The sequence below is a fragment of the Oryza sativa genome, chromosome 5, assembly GCF_034140825.1.
Source record: "Oryza sativa Japonica Group chromosome 5, ASM3414082v1".
In the NCBI taxonomy this organism is placed as follows: domain Eukaryota; kingdom Viridiplantae; phylum Streptophyta; class Magnoliopsida; order Poales; family Poaceae; genus Oryza; species Oryza sativa.
Genome location: NC_089039.1, coordinates 21,697,414 through 21,718,349, shown reverse-complemented (window position 1 = coordinate 21,718,349; position 20,936 = coordinate 21,697,414). Strand labels below are relative to the sequence as shown.

Genomic DNA, 20,936 nt, shown 5'->3' with positions numbered 1-20,936 from the left:
TAATATTCCTTTGCCTGACCAAAACAAAATAATTCACTCTTATGAAAATTTATTTTCAAGCCAGACAACTTTTCAAACACAGATAAAATCAATTTAAGATTCTTCGCTTGTTGTAAGTCATGTTCCAAAAAAATGATAGTATCATCTGCATACTGTAAAATAGATAAACCATCATCCACTAGGTGAGGGACTACCCCATTCAATGAACCAGCATCTTTAGCCCTCTTAATTAATAAAGTAAGCATATCTGCTACTATATTAAAAAGAATTGGAGATAAAGGATCTCCTTACCTTAGACCTTTGTAAGTTTGAAAATTATTACCGGTCTGATCATTTACTCTAATACCAACATGTCCCCCTTGAATAAAAGAAGTTATCCACTCACACCATTTAGGAGAGAAACCTTTCATTCTGAACGTCTGTTGTACAAAAGACCATTTAACATTGTCATAGGCTTTTTCAAAATCGATCTTAAAAATCACATCACTTTTATTTTTGCGATGTAATTCATGCATAGTTTCATCCAAAATAACAATACCTTCCATAATATTTCTCCAAAAAAACATATCATTCCTAGTCAACCACAGAGCCTAACATATGGCAGAAGCTCCTACAAGTATGAGTTTACTCTTCTTCTTGTCTACCCCCAAGAGCCAACCATCAAACATATTAGATATGGTAGTAGGAAGGTATAAACCAAGAGAGAACTGTACTGCTCTCCAAACAAATTTTGCATAATGACACTCTATAAAAAGATGTTGAATAGTCTCATTTTTCATAAAAAAACAACATCTTAAACTGTCATTCCAATTTCGTCTTGCCAAATTATCCTTGGTTAGCACAACCCCTTTAAGCAAGTACCACATAAAAATCTTAATCTTAAGTGGCATTTTAAGCTTTCAAATAATCTTGTTTCTCTCACTATAACCATTATTAATTAAATCTAGATACATCGACCTAACAGAAAATATTCTATTCTGATGATAATTCCATCTAAAACTATCAGAGCTTTTATTCTAATAAATATGTTTATAGCTGGCTAATACTCTGCTATTGTACCTGGTCTTACCAATGGCTCGCGTAGTCGTTGAGGGTAGTACTCATGGCTAGGGGCCAGCTGTGTGTACGTTTTCTTTTGGTCCATCCGTTTACTATCAATCAGGTCGGTCACTTTTAGGTAGCTTTGCTCTAATATTCGTGCACTACTGATGATTTATCAATCAGAGAATGCTTGGACTCGGGGAGTCCCATTGGACACTGTTGCATGCGACGTTTCCCACTTCTCGCTGCACAGCATGCTACAGCATTTGGGCCATAAAGGCAAAGATTGCTTCTTTTTTTTCTCAATCCCAAATGTCCATTGCATATGAGGGTGGTTGCTGAGACGGATTCATTAATGCTGAAGATGGCTTTGGAAGAAAACTCTTTTGCTTTGTCGGTAATTAATGGGAGGAATCATTCGTGTGAGCCAAAAGATGTAATTTTCTCCAGTTTCGTGTCTTTCCCTGTTAATTTTTGCCCCCAAGGTTGTAATCGGGTAGCTCGCGCCATGGCAGCGATGGGTTGTAAGTGCGAACTCTATTCTAATCTCTGGTGGGAAGGTGTCCCCCTAGAGGTGGAGGGTTTGGTGACCATTTAGGGCCCCTTTGAATCGCAGGGTAGAAAAAACGGAGGAATAGGAAAAACATAGGATTCTGATAGGAATTGAAGTGTAAAACAGAGGATTGCAAAACACAGGAAAAACACAGGAATGGTCGTTTGATTGGAGCGCAGGAAAAACGCAGGAATCGGATGAGAGAGATAGACTCAAAGGAAATTTTCCAAGAGGTTGGAGCTCTTGCTAAATTTCCTCCAAAATCTACATGCAATGTGTCATTCCATAGGAATTTCATAGGATTTGGAAAGCTTCAATCCTTTGAATCAAAGGGCCAAATAGGAAAATTTCCTATAGGATTTGAATCCTATGAAATTCCTACATAAATCCTTTGATTCAAAGGGGCCCTTAGCTGTGTCAGGGAGGTACGTAATGGAAGTATCTTTACAAGTAAAGAAAAAGTCCGTTGCATATATTCCATCTGTATTTAATGTATGACGTCGTTGACTTTTTAACTAATGTTTGACAATTCATAATATTCAAAAAAATTATGTAATTATTATTTATTTTATTGTGACTTGATTTATCATCAAATGTTCTTTAAACATAACATAAATATTTTGATATTTACACAAAAAAAAATTAATAGGATAAATGGTCAAACATCGATCAATAAGTTAACAATGTCATACATTAAAATACAGAGGGAATACTAATTAATGACCGGATTTCACTGCCCTCTAATCACAAAATCTGCCCTTTTTCTCCAATCATGCAAGTAACACTCTATTAGCAAGTTTCAAATGGCCTTTTTCACCTAACTTTTATTTATCTGATTATTCGATTACACCGTTGTATTGTTGGTATTAATTAACATTTACAACAAGATTTTGTGTCATTGTATTCTGATGAAGACAGAATATATATGTTTTAATCGTTAAGAATTGATGTTTCATGTGTGAGAGTAAAATATTGGTGTGTTTCACATATTTTTCAAATATTTGAATTCTTATTTTTATTCACGACATATAACTTGATGTTTTATTAAATAAATTTGACCGTTTGATTTTTGTCATCGTATTGAGTGCTCGGCGACTAGTCTCCCCCTTATCAATCACCTCTGATGCTTTGCACACGCCCCCACAGCACCCTCCACCCAGTGCCACCCTTCCGCGCGCTCTCTATGGGTTCCTTCTAAAGTCACGCACCTTCGTCGACAATCATGGTGTCCTAAGAGCAAGTTTAATAGTATAGCTGGTTACCAGCTCTAAAAGTTCAATGTCAACAAAAAATAATGGAAAGAGATAGCTTGCACAACAACTAGTTACATAGCACATTTCTCTAAAAGATTGTTTTATAATTTTCTAATCTAATCAGCTCTTGCTATTGGCAGGACAGCCATGCATGCATGAATCAATGCGCTGGAGCTTGTGACTAATTAAGCGTCAGCCTTTCTCTCTCCAACCGTTCTCTTTGCTCCACCTCAGCCAAAAACTGAATTGCTTATTCCTATCGCCGGTTGACATAAACCTATTGAACCTGCTCTAATGAATCATGCATGCTTGCAGGGTTGTGCAGTGTTGTTGCTAAGCTCACATTGTCACTAGAGAAAATGAAGATAACTCTTTGGTTATTGGATTGAAACCATAGAGTTAGTGAATGGTGATCATTACTCTGGCTAGCAAAGGTGTTTTCTTTTGAAGTTACTATCAAAAACCCATACAAATGAATAGATCTGCCAAATTATCTTAGGTCATATTTATCATAGCTCCAGAGATCTTAGATCCATGATGGATTTAAAATTTGTATGTTAAATTACAGTGGTTTAAAATTTTAAATTTCATCTAAAATAGGAAAAAATAATTTATCCAAATATTATCAATGTAATCGCAAATATGTACAGATCCATGGGTTTGTGGAGCTACGAATACCTAACTCCAAGAAATCTTGGATCTGAAGTTGTGCTAAAGAGGGCGGAGGACTTTACACGATACATAATTGTGGACATTAAGATTTGTTTTAAACATATTTTTAGGAGAAATTTAACTTGTGTTGCCCGTTTAAAACTTCTCTAGGTTATAGCTTATTCAAATGGTAAGCGGGAATTTTTCTACAATATTTGAAAAACAGATTTCGAAACACTTATAGATTTTCTAATATCAATGAATCATCAACACATCATCCAACTCATTTTATCTAAACTCAGTCCCAAGTTTGAAATTAATAATCTGTAGATTTCAAGGTTAAATAGCGTGGAAATTTTTAATTTTCGTCTAACAGTTAGTTTTTAGATCTTTGTAAAATTTAAGGCTTCCTGCAACAGCGCCATGTCACAAAACACAAAACACAAAGTGAGTAGGGGTACTATATTTGTACACTTTGCAAACCGCCAAACCCCGTTTCTCCTGCCCAAGCGTTTTCAGGTGGAAAGAAACTACCACCATCACTGCTATAGTGGGTAACGGCTGGCCGGTGCACCGGGCCTCCCCTCCGGCCAGCCAGCCTCACGTGGATGGGGGCAGCTGCTTGTGCTTGTCTGCTCCAACCAGAGCTGCGGTCCGCCGTGTGGCAGCTGTGCTGCCCTTGTCCGTCTCCCTTAAATAGTTTTGAGTCTTTGAGAGCTTCTTGTTCATTTTAGAACGGACGGCACCACTTCCATAAAAGAATCTTTTGGCCCCCATGGTCCACGGCCTTTGGCTTCTACTCTCTCTAGCCCCACCTGCGCCATCGGCCATCGCCACCAGTGGGCTCGATGCGTCATCCACTGTGGGCAGTGCCATCACGAGGCTATATATTGCAGGTTTGTGCATCGTACTACTATACATACACTCAACAGTGTAAACTCCAGTGGGCTGAACTAGTACTGCTCCTACCACCACCTCATTCACGCAGTTATTAGTTATGACAACAACAAAATAACTTCGGTAATAACTCGAGCCCTTGCAAAAGTTGTATAAGCATGCGAATGCCATGGCCGGCCGGGTTGCTGCTACTTTTTTCTCTTGTAAAAGTTTCATGTGCTGCGGACGGCGGGAGGCACAGGGTACGGCAATAAAACGTGAGGCGCTGCGGCCTGCGTGCGGCAGCGAGCAGGGGCAGGGTAGAAGAGCCAGCCGCGCGGCGCGTCGCGCGGTGTGGTCCAGGCTCTCTGCCTCTGCGAGCCTTTTTCTGTGTGTGTGTGAGCTAGCTAGCTTGCTTGCTTGCGTTCTCGATCGGTGCTGCAGTGCAGTGCAGTGCAGCTTTACTGGCGCACCGGCGCGACGCATGAGCATTTGCGTTGCATTCGTTTGTTCCCATCCGCACGTATGTACGGATGCTACCGGCACGTCCTTGGTACTTCTCAACTTCAGTACTACGCACGCACAACTTCGTTGTTAGTACGGCTTGACTGATTGAGGAAGAAGATGTTTGATCATCTTGAGCTTTGCAGAATTTGTGATGCTGGGCCATTGGCCATTTTGCCCTGTCGTGGCAGCTGGATGTACGAAGTTGAATGGGAATATGGAATGACAGTAGAATGATAGAGCACCGCACATCAGCCAGCAATTGTCTTTGCGCCCTGGACAGTTTGCTCTTGGCCGGCGTGTGCCCAGCTTTCCAACTCATCATGGGTCAACTACGCAACTAACGCTCAACACGACCAGGCCTCTCAGCTTTACATATATAGATAGATGGATTGACGTGAAACTTACTCGTACCTCTTGAATTATACACATATCCCACTATGTTTTGTTGGGAATATTAGTTGCAACTTGGAAGATATGTCACTTGATAACAAACAGGCAGGCGCCGCACCGCATCAAGCTATTTTCATTCGAAATATAATAATGACAGTACTAAGAATTTTAAAAATTGAAACCATCATGGGCCTGAAATTGGTAAAGCCCAACTGCAAGGAATAAGTTCACTTTAGGTCCCTCTATTTGTCGCCCAGTCTGATTTTCGTCCCTGAACCACAAAACCAGGTACGAACCATCCCCCAACTTACGAAAACCGGGCAAACGAGGTCTCTCGGTGGTTTTGATAGCGGTTTTAGCTGACGTGGCGCCTACGTGGCTAATTTGACTCGGTCTTCATCTGACGTGGCGCTTACGTGGCAAGTTGATCGAAAAAAAATAAAACCAGTGGAACCCACATATCAGTTTCACACCCAAATAGAGGAAAAATGGTGGGACCCACGTGGGCCCCACATGTCATCCTCACTTCTCCCTCTTCTCTCTATCCTATCTCCCCTCTTCTCTCTATCCCTTCTCTCTCCGGCCGATGGAATAGGGCGAGCGGCGACGGCAGAAGCGGGCGACAGGCGGGGCGGAGCGGCTGGTCGGCAGAGCGGGGCGGGGCAGCGGCTGACGGCGGGCTAGGTCAGGTCCTCCTCCTCGTGTTTGCGGCTAGCTCGCTGGATCTTCACGACCTCGTCCGGTGCACCGCGCCACTTGCAGGCGGTGGCGCCGCCTCGTCACCACCTCACCGGCAACGTGGTGTACATCTGCCGCTCCATGCCGCCCTCCAGCCACCTCATCCGCGACCTCACCGTCGGCTTCTTCCACCAGACCCACGAGGACGACTCGTCTTCCTCGGTCGCACCGCCTCGGTTCGTCCCGTTGCCCTCGACCTCCTCCAGGTTCGGCGGCGGCGAGCTTGACAGGGTGTTTGACAACCCCGGCCTCTTCAAGAACTCCCGCCTCGTCGCATCACGGAAAGGCCAGCTCGTCGTCGAGCTCCGCCGCCCTTAAGTGACAGGTTTCCCTAAGTGATCGACGAACAAGCTGTGGAAACACATGCGAACACGAGGAAACACGCTGAGTTTTGTGGTGCGATGAAGCTGCACCTTTTCTGGTTTTCTTTCTCCCTTTCATTATGCAGGTGAGCGCATTGGATGCGTTCCCACGTCGCGGTACAATCGCGTCCATCCCCACGATCCTAACAACGTGCTCACGCCTCCGATCGCCAAGGTCAGCATGACTACCACTACATGCATAGCATCCATAGACCGGAAGCTCATGCACAATGCAATAACAGAATTGAAACCGATAGCTAACAGTTAGTAGCTACATGCACGCAAGATTTAACTAACATTAAGCTCGTCGTGTGCAACCCCTTGACCGGTGAAATGGCCATCCTCCTCCCCGTCCTCTCCGGGAAGGACAGGCCCGGGCTCTACGCGTGCGCGCTGCTCACCGCCGACGATCTCCAGGACTCCGCCGATCCGCTCCCACCGGGTCCCGCCGCCTTCCGCCTGTTGGTCCTCTACAAGCGCCGTAGCTTCACGGCATGCCGGTCCTACTCGTCGGACACCAAGGCCTGGAGCACCGAGCGCAAGCTATCCGGCGGGACGGACCTCACCACGGGGGTGGGGCTAGCCACCGCCGCCGCCGGCAATCCGAAGGACGATGGGGGAGATTCGCCGCCCTCCCCGCGAAGAAGGAGGCGCTGCGGGAGAATGGCTGGCGCACCGCGACCTGACCCGCCGTCGGCCATGTCCCGCCCCGCCCGTCGCCCGCCGCTCGCCCTGCTTCATCGGCCGGAGAGAGAGAAGGGATAGAGAGAAGAGGGGAGAGAGAGGATAGAGAGAGGAGTGAGGATGACATATGGGGCCTACGTGGGTCCCACCATTTTTTCCTCTATTTGTGTGTGAAACTGACATGTGGGTCCCACTGGTTTTATTATTTTTTTCAGATCAAATTGCCACGTAAGCGCCACGTCAGTGCCACGTCAGATGAAGACCGAGTCAAATTAGCCACGTAGGCGCCACGTCAGCCAAAACCGCTATCAAAACCACCGAGGGACCTCCTTTGCCCGATTTTCGTAAGTTGGGGGATGGGTCGTACCCGGTTTTGCGGTTTAGAGACGAAAATCAGACTGAGCGATAAATAGAGGGATCTAAAGTGAACTTATTCCCAACTGCAACGGAGAGTACACATGGGCCTACCAAGAAGGAAAGCCCAACTGCCCAAGCAGTCAAACAAGCAACGTCTATCGAGGTAGGATCGAGCCGTACGTCAAGGTGGTGCTTTACAACACGCACAAATATGTCTGCACCTGGCAAGTTTCTCCCCATGGAACACGCTTTCACATGAATTCTGCGCACGGTCGATCGGGAGTACGGCGAATGTATACGGAAATTATTCCCTTCTAACATCCTCCACACCTTACAACGGATTAGACTCATATAATCAAGGAAAAATACGAATTACCCCCTCCCCCCAAAAAAAAATATCGTGGTCGGCCGAATTCCCCCTGAACCCGAAAATCAGACATGACTCACTCTGAACTTTTAATACCAGACGAATTACCCCCCTCGACCCACTTCTGAGCGGTTTTATCCTACGTGGCGTACGTGTAGCAACCCAGTCAGTATTTTCTTTTTTAAAACATGATGGACCCACCTATCATATACTCTCTACCTTCTCTTCCCCTCTCTCACTCTCTCTCCCTCTCTCGGCGAGGACACAGAGCGCAGTGGCTACAGCGTCGTCATCATCGTGGGAGCGCTGGACACGGAGGCCGCGGCGGCGGCGGCGCAGGACGTGGAGGCCGCGGCAGCGCTAGACACGGAGGCCGCGGCGGCGCGGGATGCGGGGGTGGGGGCGGTTGTGTCGTGGGATGCGGAGGCGGTGGCGGCGGCAGTGTGGGATGCGAAGGCGGCGGAGGCATGGGATACAGAGCCGGCGTCGCTACCCGCTGCTCGACGATGGAGACGAGAGAGGGAGTGTGCCGAGATCAGGGACGGTGCGGGGGCCGGCGGTAGGAGGAGATCCCACGCCGCAGCCGCCGCCGCCGCCACATCCTCCGCCGCCGCATCCTTCGCCACCGCATCCTGCACCGCCACCGCCTCCGTGTCCAGTGTCGCCGCGCCCTCCGCATCACGCGCCGCCGCCGCGCTATGTCCTCGCCGAGAGAGGGGGGGAAAGAGAAGAGAGAGAGTATATGACAGGTGGGCACCACCATGTTTTAAAAAAAGAAAATACTGACTGGGTTGACACGTGTACACCACGTAGGATAAAATCGCTCTGGATTGGGTTGCGGGGGATAATTTGTCCAGTATTAAAAGTTCAGGGTGAGTTATGTCTGGTTTTCGAGTTCAGGGGGAATTCAACCGACCACAATAATTCCGGGGAGGGGGGAGGTAATTCGTACTTTGTCCTATAATTAACAATAAACTAGAAGAGTGATTGAGAATAACATAGTGGATCTGACGGTTATATATGTAGAGTAAGAACGCGCATGGCGTGTTCTAGAAGGACAAGATGAAAGGAGGACAACACCTTTTAAATAGCAAAGATACAAAGCATTTTTAGGTTTCTCTTAGCAAAAATTAAGGTAGAGAAAAAAAATTCTTTTTGTCACTTAAGTGGTCAACTTTTAAAATTTTCAATTGCTTCGGTTTTTTTTCCAAGCATCTCATTAGCTAAAAATTATAGATTCCCATGTATTGCAATGAGTGGCTTATAATTACTCATCTTGTCGTATCAATTTTTATATTTTTGAACGAATTGAGTAGTTCGCAAGTCGCACGTAGGGGGAGTGCTTAGCACTTGAATGATGTCTTCAATAAAATGTTAAGTACATAGTTAAGTTGAAATTTTTCAAATTTTAGTTGAAAGTTTTGGGAATTTAAGTTGAAAGATTTAAATTATGAGTATAAAATTACAAATTTTAGTAAAAAGTGAATTTCGAGTTGAAATTTTCTATTAAAAGGTCTTCATTGCAATTTGCAATGGAATTTTAAGAATATGCAGAAATGGAAAAAAATAAAAATTCAAAAGCTGTCGATACTACTTAAAGTAGAAACTTATCGGAGAATGCTTTGCGTGGGTTAATCGATGGAAAAGAAATACAGAGTTGCTAAAAAACAGTCGACAGTTTTTGGGGCAAAAAACAGTCAAATGTAACTATAATATAGTTGTAGTGTAACTACCATGTAATTACACTATAGTTACACTGTAACTGCAGTGTAACTGTGGTGTAACTACGTTGTAATCTCTATATAAGTTAGATATGAAGTTATATTTATTATTTTAATACTTATATAAAAGTTATATTATAGTTACAGTATAGTTATACCGGAACTATATTACAATTATGCTATAATTAGATTTGAAAGTTTTTTGCTCTCTGCTGTCTCTCAACCAGATAAGAGAATATCAAGCTCCTTCCCAGCCACTCCGTGGCCCCTCTCGCTCTTCCTTCTCTCACACAGGTGCTTGGCGGTGGGCGAGAGATGCTTCTCGTGTCCTTCACATCATCATCCCACGGCTGCCATGAGCACCGCGTCCACTTTTTTTTTTTTTTGGGGGGGGGGGGGGGGGGGCTTCTCGGGGGGTCACGTGGACATTGAACACACAAAAGTTGGACGAAGATTAAGGGCCCCAGGTAGATTTGGAGGTGGTGTGGCCCCTGTTAACCGGCGATGACGGGGTGATGAAGGCTTGGGGAGCAGTACTACCTACCTTGGTGGAGTAGAAGGGTCTTACGTCGTCCCGACGTGGATTTGTAGCGAAGACTAGAGGAGCCAGCAATCACCGGAGACGAGGAATAAACTAGATCTGGATTGATACATATTCTTTTGTGAGTTTTCAATGTTTTAGCCAATGTAGCCGGATGTTTCTTTAAGGTTGGATAAAAATATTGCATTGGATACTTATATGGTGTGTTTCATATTTTTTGCCTTCGATTTAATTTCTTGCACATCCATGATGTTTCACCGATTGAAACTTTGATATTTCATCTATGAGATTAAAATGTTTCAATTGTGATCAATTATGTTTCACATTTTTTAATAGTTTAAAATATTTTTTTTATTTTAGTGAAACATTTTTCTAGTAGTGGTGAAACATCGTCCCATTTTTGAAGAAAAGTTGGACACCTAATTTGTAGTCGCTGGGCACACACATCCGTACGCATCTTAGATCCAGACTCTGTCGGCACCGAGTGTTGCCGCACGCCAAACATGAATTCCATATTTCCACATAGATGAAACCGCCATCTCATGTGACGAAACTAAAAAAAATAACCACTTCTCGACATCCCACTCACACGTACTAGAATGATTACACTCTATAACCCCAATCATGTACGTCACTTTGACATCACATATGTACACGGCTTCATCTTTTCGCTTCTGCATATACTATTCAAACAACTTATTATCAACTTAAAAAAATAACTTATAAACTTTTATGTACGTGGTCTTTTACGTCTTCATAGTAATTGAAAAAACAAGTATTGTAAAATAAGTGGATGAAAAAAATCACAAGATCAATTCATAGGCTAAGTTTTAAAATTAAAATTTTGTCTATAAATATAAACATACATAGAACGATGGGGCTGATAATCCTGTAATAGTATATCACATAACCATGCATGCAGGGCAACGGACGTCGTGCTTCCCATGCACATGCACACCATATAGAGTAGCTAGTTAGAGTACAATACGTATTTGTGCTACGGCTAGATCATACTATTTTCGTTCTAAATGTTACTATCTAGTATACGATTAGATACTTTCTATTGTAATGAATTTAGGAAAAACCTTTTTAGTAATAGAAAGTATTACATTATATTCTAGCTAATATTTTAATATTTTGGAACAAATGAAATATCACATTGGTCATTAACATGTGGACCGATGATCTCCAGTCCCATACATGCCCGTGACAAAAACCGTGCCTGTAAAGGATCTCAATCGCTTGCGGCTGGTGGGTGGGACCAGACCATCAGAGAGCTTGGCACGGGGAGGGAGGGCAGAAGAGGCCGGAGCGCGGGGCCCAGAGGTCAGCGAAGGCGTGGAGGATGAGCGCGTGGTGGCGCGGCGAGTTGAGGGTCAGGAACTGGTGGAGCAGCGCGTTCAGCTCCTCCCACGCGTACATCTCCTTCTCCACCACCATCGCCACCATCGACTCCCGGAAATCCTCGTACGGCGCCGCCGACTCCACCTCCACCGCCACCGCCACCGCCGCTGCTCCTTCCTCCTCCTCCTCCTCGTCCCACGCCGCCGCCCTCCTCCTCCTCCTCCTCCTCATGTCCTTCCTCCTCTGCCGCCTCACCTCGTCCTCGACCTCGTACAGCGTGTGCGTGTTGGTGGCGGCGTACGTCGCGGGGCCCCACGACTCCTTGGAGGAGTCGACGGTAGTGGCGCTGGCGCCGGTGGTGGAGGTGGAGGTGAAGGCGGCGGCGGCGGTGGTGGTGGTGGAGGCCGACGAAGACGGCGGCGCGGACGACTTGGGCCTCGACACCGCCCTGCCGCCTAGTGCGCCGCGCGCGCGGGACACCAGCGAGGAGAGGAGCGAGCGGAGCAGCCTCTGCTTGGGGCAGCTGCAGCCGACGTCGTCGTCATCCACCACCGGCGGCTGCCGCAGCGGGCGGCGCCGAGCAGAACCACCACCACCACTCCCTGACATCAATGGCGCCATTGTTGACGCCTCCGCCTACAACTGAGCTGAGGGAATTCTTCTTGACGTGAAGAGAGCGCGAGAGGTGGTACTATATATCGTCACCCAAGCTGGCCTCACTGTGACTCGAGCGTGAGCTAAGTGAAACAGTAAAAAAACACGAGTGTGGTGAAACAGTAGCCGCGCGCTAGCGACGCTATGAGCCTACGAATGATGATGAATCATGGCGGCCGTGCAGCAGCACGGATGTACTGCAACCAGGGATCGATGGTGTGATTTGACGCGTCGGGGGGAGAGGAGACACAGGTTTTTACCACTGGTAAAATCGTATGGCGGGCAGGTGTGACGAGGGGCACAGGCGTAGTACGTGAAGAAGAAAGCCTGCTTCCAGTTGACTATAGCAACAGGGAGCGTGACTGCATGAGGACAAGTAGATTGAGGAGGGGCTTGCTCAAGTCTCGAGCAATAATTTGAGCAAACGTAGCGAGAGTAATTGAGGAGTACCCGAGTACCAGAAAAGTTTATTCAGTGAATCCTGAAATTGTCACGTACTTCCTCCCTTAAAAAAACAACTTACGCCGTGTTTAGCTCCAAAATATTTCTTCAAACTTCTAACTTTTTCATCACATCAAAACTTTTCTACTCCTACATACATAAACTTCCAACTTTTCCATCGCATCTTCCAATTTCAACCAAACTTCTAATTTTGGCGTGAACTAAACACAACCTTTATATGGGTGAATTTGAAAAGTTACTCGTCCAGCCATTTACAACACTCTACGGTGGTGTGAGAAAAAGTGAATACTCCATCTCAAAATATAAGTATTCTAGCTATAAATCTAGATAGTAGATTCATTGTTAAAAGTTATTACTCTCTTCGTTTCAGGTTATAAGACGTTTTGACTTTAGTCAAAGTCAAACTGTTTTAAGTTTGATCAAGTTTGTAGAAAAAAAACAGTAACATTTTCAACTCAAGACAAATTTATTATGAAAATGTATTCAATTATTGATTTGATGAAACTAATTTAGTATTATAAATATTACTATAAACTTAGTCAAATTTGAAACTGTTTGACTTTGACCAAACGTCTTATAACCTGAAACGGAGGGAGTATATTGTAAGACGTTGTACTGGACAAGGCCACTCGTGCACCAAGGCACGACTCTCTAGCCACGTTTCATGAGTAGAAGAGAGAGAGGGGGAGGAATGGTGGAGGTCAAGCACCAAGCTAAGCAATAGCGAGTCCTCACAGCTAGATGCGTAGATCCGACAAGGTCATCGCAACATTTGGGGTCATGGTCATTGCTCCATCCACCGCATCATCGGCTCGCTATCAAGATCTTGCTCGATCCTCCGTGTTCCATTGTGAAGCTCATTTGCGAAGGAGAAGAGGCGCCGTGGCGAACAGTCGAGGAAGACAAGAAGGGTTAAGATTGTCTCTATTCTCACTTCACCGCTGATAGAAGAGGGGAGGTAACGGTCCCGCCACCACGTTTGATTCACGTTGGGGAAGGAGAAGGAAGGAAGACACCAATAGTAGAAAGGAAGGATGGAGCAACGCAGATGGAGGAGAGGGCGATGACATGGAGGAAGGAGGGGCTAAGCAAGCATCAACGGGAAAACACCGATTTTTAGATCTAGGGAGGGGGATTGGATTCAGTTTATTTTTTTTTACTAGCGTCAAATGTCCGTTTGTTGCAACGGTATTAAAAATAAGTATCATACATCATTGCTATTCCAAATATTCAGAATTCATGTTACGGTTGGAATTTGATATACGGTTCCAAATATTCAGAATTCATGTTACGGTTGGAATTTGACATATTCAGAACATATGTGAGCCTTTTTCTCTATATGGCCTCGCTTGTGGGCGCTCACTTGGGAAGATAAAGAGGGATATTAGTGGCGTTGATTTCATCGTTTCGCGATCACGCACAGTAACGCTACCAATTAGACGAATTAGAGATGCGCCAGGAAATGTGTGTTCAATCGTGAATTAGATGAACCGATAGGTGAATGCAGATTCACCCTTCATTATTATCATAGAGTTTTTTTAAAGGAGTATAAATATATGAATTAAAAGAATATGAAACCTAAAGTACAAAACTTTAGAAGCCGATATGTGGCCTCAGCCCAAGTGGCACTTGGCTATTTCTATTGTGAATTCGCAAGTGCAAACTGCTTGTGAAGCATAAGGTATCCACGAGACTGTGAGAGGAAATGGGAATATGGGATCTAATGATCCGTATCATTTCTCCCATTTTCTTCCCATGTGGCCATATCATCGAATTATTTGGTCACTGCTCGACCAATCAGTTGGAAGGAATGCAGGATACAATCATACATGCCAGCATTAGAAGATGTGTAGGCAACCCGTGCTATTACAATTTGCTTGAAAATGAGCGAAGCAAATATTGGGCAACTAGCGTGGGCATTTGATCAGGCATAATCCTTCTACTATTAGCTACTAGATCATATCAAAATTTTCAGAACTGAAGGCAAATTTTATTAGTGTTTACAAGTCTTGGCTATTTACAACATGCGCCAAAAAGAATGGTTTGAATCAAAAGAAACAAAAAACAAAACCGGGCAACACAAACACAACACGCTGTCAGCAAATCAAGCCCACTTTGAGCTACTCAAAAAAGCAAAGGGGAAAGCAATAAAAAGGCCTTTTAAGGTTACAGATACTCACATCGACAGGCGGCCACCTTCTTCGTTCATCATTCCTTTGAAACTTCTGGCCAACCAAATTGCGGTCTCTCGCGGGGAGACCTTGTTCTTCCCGAAAGGCTGTAGAACAATGGCGAGTTCCTCCAACCTGTTGTTTTCCAGCAAGTCCGCAGAAAGCTCCAAGAGACCTTCTAGAGCCTCAGCTCGCTGCCTAAATGACGTAACATCAAGAGCTTCCTTGGCAGGAGATGCCTCCTCCTTGACTCCATTGCTGGCCTCGGACGTGTACGGTTTAACGTCCATGGCGGTAGATAATCTCACTGCTTCTGATATGGATGGTATGGATATGTTACTGGCAAGATTAGTTTCAGGCACGTTGAGTTTGGATCTAACTGGGGTTTGTCCAGAAGGTTGCGTGCTTGTTGAGCATGAACTGCTTCTTACATCAAAATCTTCTCTTACTACATTCAGAAGCTTGCTGGCAGCCGTGTCCCGAGCTTCCCCTTGAACTGTTTCTGATGTTGGCCACTCATCACTAACAAGGAAACTGTTGAGTCTAATAGTCTGTGCAGGAACATCAACTGGAGGGCCCGAATGTGAATCTGATTGTTTCTTGAATGACTGGTAAGAACTTTTATCCTCTGGCAGAGTGTTACTTGTGCTTGAAACAAAAGGAGAAATAACTGGTGTTGATGCAAGAAGTTCTTGGACAGTAAATTTGTCCTCACCACTTAGTAGTGTGACAGCACTGTGCCCATGCTTGCTGGATTGCGAATCATCCTTGCAGACAAACTCTTGTTCAAAACTAAGATAAAATGTATCCAACGGAGAGCTCAGGCTTGAATCATCATTACTAGCCATACTCTTCTGCAATGTGCCAGTGTGTATTTCTGAACATGGTATGGCTATTAGGCCATTCTCTCCTTTGGCATCAAGCACTGGGCCTGTCCACGGTGGAGTCAGGTAGGCTGGAGAATTAGATTCAAATACTTCAGATGGCTCGGCCTTTTCAACACAATCAACTACAGAATTTGAGTAAAAGCTGATGTCCTCCTTGGATGCTGCAGTCACGAATTCCAGAGGAGCTGGCATTGCCTGAGAATTACCCAGCTTGATGTTCTCTTCTGACAGATTTGTAGATATCGGTATCAAAGGAGGGAGATTATGTAGAGAATTATTTGGGCTATGGGCAGGTCGCGGCGGTGTTTTCTCACTCTCTGCCTTGATATGAGCTCGTTTTGACACAGTGAATGGCACGATTGGAATTCCTGCTACTGTTTGTCTCTGAGGACTAGGCCGTCTACTAGAACTAGGTGACGACTTGGTTTTACTCATTCCTGAAGCTGAGGAACCATTTTCTGCAATCTGTTTGGCAGGTTCAGGAGTTGAGGACCCGGAATTTTTTAACTTTGGACAATGCTCAACAGTTGGTGACTGCAAAACCAGAACCAAGCAAAACCTATTAGAAGAAGAAAAATAAATGGACGTTTTGTGATAAGAAATATAGGCTCATACCAGTTGTTTCAATTGCAATGGCACCTGGACTGGATCTACACATTCATCGCTTGTATTGGTCCATCCATTAGATGAAATGTCACCAAACTTTGAACTGTATGAAACACCACTGTGAGGCCTTGAGCTCTCTGATGATTGCTCTGCTTGATTCTTATTGCTAACTGCAGAAGTCAACTTTACACCACTAGAACTTACAGGAGAATTGTTTTCTCTAAGCCTACTCTCCTCTCTAAGAGTTGTCATTATCTTCTCAATTATTTTTGGCTGCTTACTCTCACCCCTGTGATGCTGATGTACACTTTTTGAGGAATCTTGTCTTTTCAGTTCAGCACCAGAAATGTTCTTGTTGCCTCTAAGATCTTCTGGTGTTACACATTTTTCGTCTGAATCAGCTCGGTCTGCATCTTGGATGCTTCTGATATCGTTAAGCTTGCTGTCAGTGCTAGGAGCGCCCCCTGATGTGCTTCTGTCACTTGATTGTGTACTGTCGATATCACTACAAGAAATGCTACTGCTTTGGCTCTCAGACGTGCATCTCTGATTACTCCGTGAAGTGGATAATGGTTTCTCTGGCATGCGTATGGGAGTTGGAGCATCAGAAAGAGGGCGGCATTGATTAACATAAGGTTGGAGATACGGATTCTTCAGAATCTCAGATGCCTGTTAACAAGATTTTTCATGTGTTTTCAGAATCCAGATGAAGAAATAAAGCTATTTCAAGAACTGTGGTAACTTACAGTAGGTCGATGCTCAGGACTTTTTCTCAACATGCTTTTGATAAGAGTTTTCCTGTACACAACAGCAATTAGAAGCATGTATACTTGCATTAAAATGGAAATGTGTTAAGGTTTTAGCCAATTTCATCTATTATGTATCTCCTGCCAAAACATTACTTGGTTGTAAAAAATAAGACGATGACTTGCTTCTATTGTCATTGAAATTACTTACAACATCACTTTTAGGCATGAAAAATAAAAATAAAATGTGGCTTCGATGCAATAAATGCACTTACATAGAAGAAGAGTAACAGGCAGGCAAGGGGCCAATGGAGGACCTATTTATCTTACTTATTAATCCAGCCATATCCTGCAGGTATTGTTGATTCATAAGATCACTGAAACTTAAAAGGCAAATACAAATAGTAGCATTGTTAAATAGCACACAAGAATTCCAATGTTCCATATTTTCTATTGGCAAAGTTCAAACTTCAAATAGATGTATTGACTTATATAGTTTTATTTGTTCTTTTCTTTTCTATGATTATTGTGGACAACACAATATATTCCAAATTATTGCGTTAGAGTCTACATGTAAATGCCTCAGTAGCATGTTTTTACGGAAGACCATATTGAAAGATCAAGGTGCACGTGTACAAGTAATGGTTGCAATTTTACATCATTACACCCAATAGATTTATTGAATTTTTAGTCGATTCAACCTGACCAATTACCGGTGGGCAATGGCAGGTCTATACTCCGTAGGTTGTTTGCTTCTGTAACCTGACCCAAAGTTCCTTTCAGCACCATCTTCAAACATCATACTTTTACATACTAATAAATTTAATTTAAGTTAAAAAATTTCATTGTTGTTTGTAATATAATTTCTGTAACAAACATTTTCAAATTAAATAAAGATGTGAAACCGGACAGTTAGTTAGGAATGATTTATACTACTTCCACCATAATATTCCAGTTTATCAAATATTAAAGTCAAGATAAAAATATACTCCCTCCGTTTCAAAATGTTTGACACCGTTGACTTTTTAGCACATGTTTGACCGTTCGTCTTATTCAAAAAAATTTGTGAAATATGTAAAACTATATGTGTACATGAAATTATATTTAACAATGAATCAAATGATATGAAAAGAATAAATAATTACTTAAATTTTTTGAATAAGACGAATGGTCAAACACGTATTAAAAAGTCAACGGTGTCAAACATTTTGAAACGGAGGGAGTATAAGGCAAGAACCTTTTTGAAAACATGTGACACGAAAAGATAAAACTGTAACTCATATGACCCTATGAAAGCTAAACCTGTATATTACAATATAATAAAGCAAGAATATATGATAAGAGCCCAGTAGCTTACAAAAGCCTTGAAGGCAGGCCGATGAGCTGCCATCTCATACATACAGCACCCTATATAGAAAGCGTAACTTAAATTAAGATAAATATGCAGTAATATGAACTTGTAGAAGACCTGAGGAGAAAAAGGCAGTTACCAAGAGACCAGATGTCTGACTTGAATCCATAAGGGATATCTGTGAGAAGCTCTGGACACATGTAATTCGGTGTTCCAACAACCTAAAGAAAGCATTATGCTGTCAGTTTGAGCATAGAAAAATAATAATAACTTCACCTATTTTACAAATTCAGATAAATGTGTGTAAAAGAGATAACTATAAACAATGAATAATATGCACATGATGAACAGCATGGTTAGTGTCTTTGATGATGTACTGCATCGGTGTGTCTGACAGTGTCAATGATTAAAAACTTACAAAACTTAATAAATGTAATGCTCTTATCATTGTGGGGAAAATTAAGGTGATGCAATTTTTTTTTTACCAGAGACCAACCATAGAAATAGGAAAAGGAACATACCGAAGAAGTTAAATCATCTTCCTTTAAGGTCTTAGCAAGCCCAAAGTCTCCTGCATGCAAAGGCAAGGAATATGTGTAAGTTGATAAACCAATATGGAACCATCCAGACCTGTAGTAGTTTATTATTAAGGAACTAACCTAGGCGTATATCTTGATCTTTGGTGAGAAATATGTTGGAGCACTGCAATTATGACAAGAATATTGAAATCTACCAATTAAATAAGAGAAAATGATATTATCTGTTCTGAAGTTACCTTCAGGTCCCGATGCAAGACATAGTTCGAATGCAAATAGTCCACGGCTAATACCAGTTGAGCAAACCATTTCAGCAATTTCTGAGAAACATGCAGTATTATTAGCACATATTTGGATGCCTTTTTCCCTTCATTCTGACAAAAACAAAGAAGTCATTCCATACCTCCTCTGGGAAGTAAGTACCATTTAATTTCTTCATCAATTCATCCCTGTGATAAAAGAGAAAACTGAGATACAACAAAATATACAAAATGACATTTGAAAAACTAATCTAAAACATAATCTCACTCACATATCTCCACCTTCACAATAGCCCGTGACAATGCAGACATAGCAACCCTGCATTACTGACCCATGTCAACTAAATAAGTATAAACCAGATAAGCTAGATATAGTAAGTTCCTAATCCACAAACCTTCTCAACCCAAGCCTCTTTGAATTCAACAATGTAAGGGTGTTGCAACCGAGCAATCAGAGCCATCTGCAATTCGTTTTCGTCGTGATCAAATTCCTAATAATACCACTAGCAAACAACCGAACAAACAAAGCCTAGGGATTGCAAGCTTCCACTTCCACATTCCACTAACCTCTTGGTGAGCAGACTTGCGGCAACGCTCTGTCTGCCTCGCAAGCCGGATTTTCTTCAACACATACCTGTGCAACACAACATATATAAATATATGGTGACTAATATTAACAGCAAAATCAAACTCTTCATCTTAGTGAAAGGAAACATAAGTGTTATCAAGTTGTTAAAAAGATGAAAATAAAATAGAACTATGCCACTCACTTCTTCCTCTCAATCTTATGATTCACAAGGATTGCAGCACCAAAGGCGCCCCGGCCAACCTGCTCCATGATCTCGTACTGATCCATCCGCGACTCCATGTGCCCCAAATCCCTAACAGAACAATCACAGCTTCACAGCAGCAAGTCCACCCTAGATACCCAGACCAATCTCATTCCTACTGGCCGAGCGCGACCTCATACACCTCCACTCCACTGCACCAAGGCGATTTCTGCAAAGGCATCGAAACACTCACATAAGCCAAGCTCCCATATAAGCCAAGCAGCTTTTAATCAAAGCAAAACTCATCCAATCAAATCCAAAACAATGTAGGGAGAGACGCCATTGCGTAAGGAAAGGATTTAACACGCCAATCGATGAACTACTAGTTGGAATTTTAAAAAATAAAAACTAGCGCATCCTCAGAGGGAGCGTCACCGCAATATCAGTACCCAAAACAGTAGCAGCAAATCTGCCGATTCTGCAAGCAGCAACCGTCCGGCAAGCTGCACAGTGTTCCTCGCTTCCCACCAACCGCGCGCGACGACAAAGGGGGGGCGCCTTACCGCGAGGGTCTCCAGCCGCCACCAGCATTGGCCAGTCAGCGCGGCGGCGCTTCTCCTCCGTTTCCGGCAGAAACCGGCGATGTCGGCGGCGGGCGGCACGGGATTCGATTCCGGCGAGATCTCCGCCCCGCTGACGCGCGCGCGGGGGGGGGGGGGGGGGGGGGGGGGGGGGGCGCGTCCCTCGAGGTGACGAGCTCTCGCGGTCGTCGCGGCTTGGGCAACTCCTTCCTTCCTTCCCTCCTCCCCGCTGGCTCTGGTCTTGGATTTGATTTGGCTTTAACGGTGTTGGTGTTGGCGACGTAGTTTGCTCGGTGGCTTTTATACGGCGTGGCATCGCCGCAACAGCGAGCGGTGGTGACGGGATGGGCTGGGGTTAAAAGCCTAAAGGCAAAACAGTAAAAAAAAATCGAGGGACGCGATTGGGTTCGACGGGGCTTTGCTAGCGTGGCTTCCACTAATTACCGTTGTTTACTTTCTCCGTACCATAAAAAAATTCAACTAGTATTCCCTTTTCACAAATTAATCGTCATATAAGGAGAATCATA

General features: G+C 43.8%; 2 protein-coding genes across 4 annotated transcripts; both read right to left on the bottom strand.

Moving 5' to 3' along the window:
• Positions 1 to 10,906: 10,906 nt before the first annotated feature.
• On the bottom strand, positions 10,907 to 12,187 carry LOC9272359 (transcription repressor OFP8-like). Its single transcript, XM_015783518.3, has one exon. The coding sequence runs from the start codon at positions 12,004 to 12,006 to the stop codon at positions 11,311 to 11,313; it is 696 nt and encodes a 231-aa protein (XP_015639004.1). The 5' UTR covers positions 12,007 to 12,187; the 3' UTR covers positions 10,907 to 11,310.
• Positions 12,188 to 14,469: 2,282 nt separating this feature from the next.
• LOC4338922 (serine/threonine-protein kinase Nek4-like) lies at positions 14,470 to 20,684 on the bottom strand. 3 transcript variants are annotated; one of them, XM_015782166.3, is made up of 15 exons: positions 20,278 to 20,684; positions 19,829 to 20,057; positions 19,626 to 19,692; positions 19,454 to 19,519; positions 19,331 to 19,377; positions 19,202 to 19,247; positions 19,038 to 19,118; positions 18,922 to 18,964; positions 18,784 to 18,833; positions 18,402 to 18,483; positions 18,269 to 18,318; positions 17,187 to 17,260; positions 16,912 to 16,963; positions 16,175 to 16,834; positions 14,470 to 16,093 (listed from the first exon to the last, which is right to left on the bottom strand). In XM_015782166.3, exons 2-15 carry the CDS (start codon positions 19,924 to 19,926, stop codon positions 14,678 to 14,680), a joined length of 2,832 nt encoding a protein of 943 aa, XP_015637652.1. In that variant the 5' UTR covers positions 19,927 to 20,057; positions 20,278 to 20,684; the 3' UTR covers positions 14,470 to 14,677. The 3 variants fall into 3 exon arrangements, with proteins under 3 accessions (XP_015637652.1, XP_015637651.1, NP_001407349.1); XM_015782165.3 differs by having other exon boundaries at positions 20,392 to 20,684; NM_001420420.1 differs by lacking the exon at positions 20,278 to 20,684 and having other exon boundaries at positions 14,476 to 16,093; positions 19,829 to 20,249.
• Positions 20,685 to 20,936: the final 252 nt, after the last annotated feature.

What these genes read in the sequence shown, in the direction of transcription:
- LOC9272359 (XM_015783518.3), bottom strand. Translation starts at nt 12,006, where the DNA reads ATGGCGCCATTGATGTCAGGGAGTGGTGGTGGTGGTTCTGCTCGGCGC.
- LOC4338922 (XM_015782166.3), bottom strand. Translation starts at nt 19,926, where the DNA reads ATGGAGTCGCGGATGGATCAGTACGAGATCATGGAGCAGGTTGGCCGG. An exon ending in TCTTGCATCGGGACCTGAAG is followed by an intron (nt 18,965 to 19,037) that starts GTAACTTCAGAA and finishes TCATAATTGCAG; the next exon opens with TGCTCCAACATATTTCTCAC. An exon ending in GTCCTGAGCATCGACCTACT is followed by an intron (nt 16,835 to 16,911) that starts GTAAGTTACCAC and finishes TCTTGTTAACAG; the next exon opens with GCATCTGAGATTCTGAAGAA.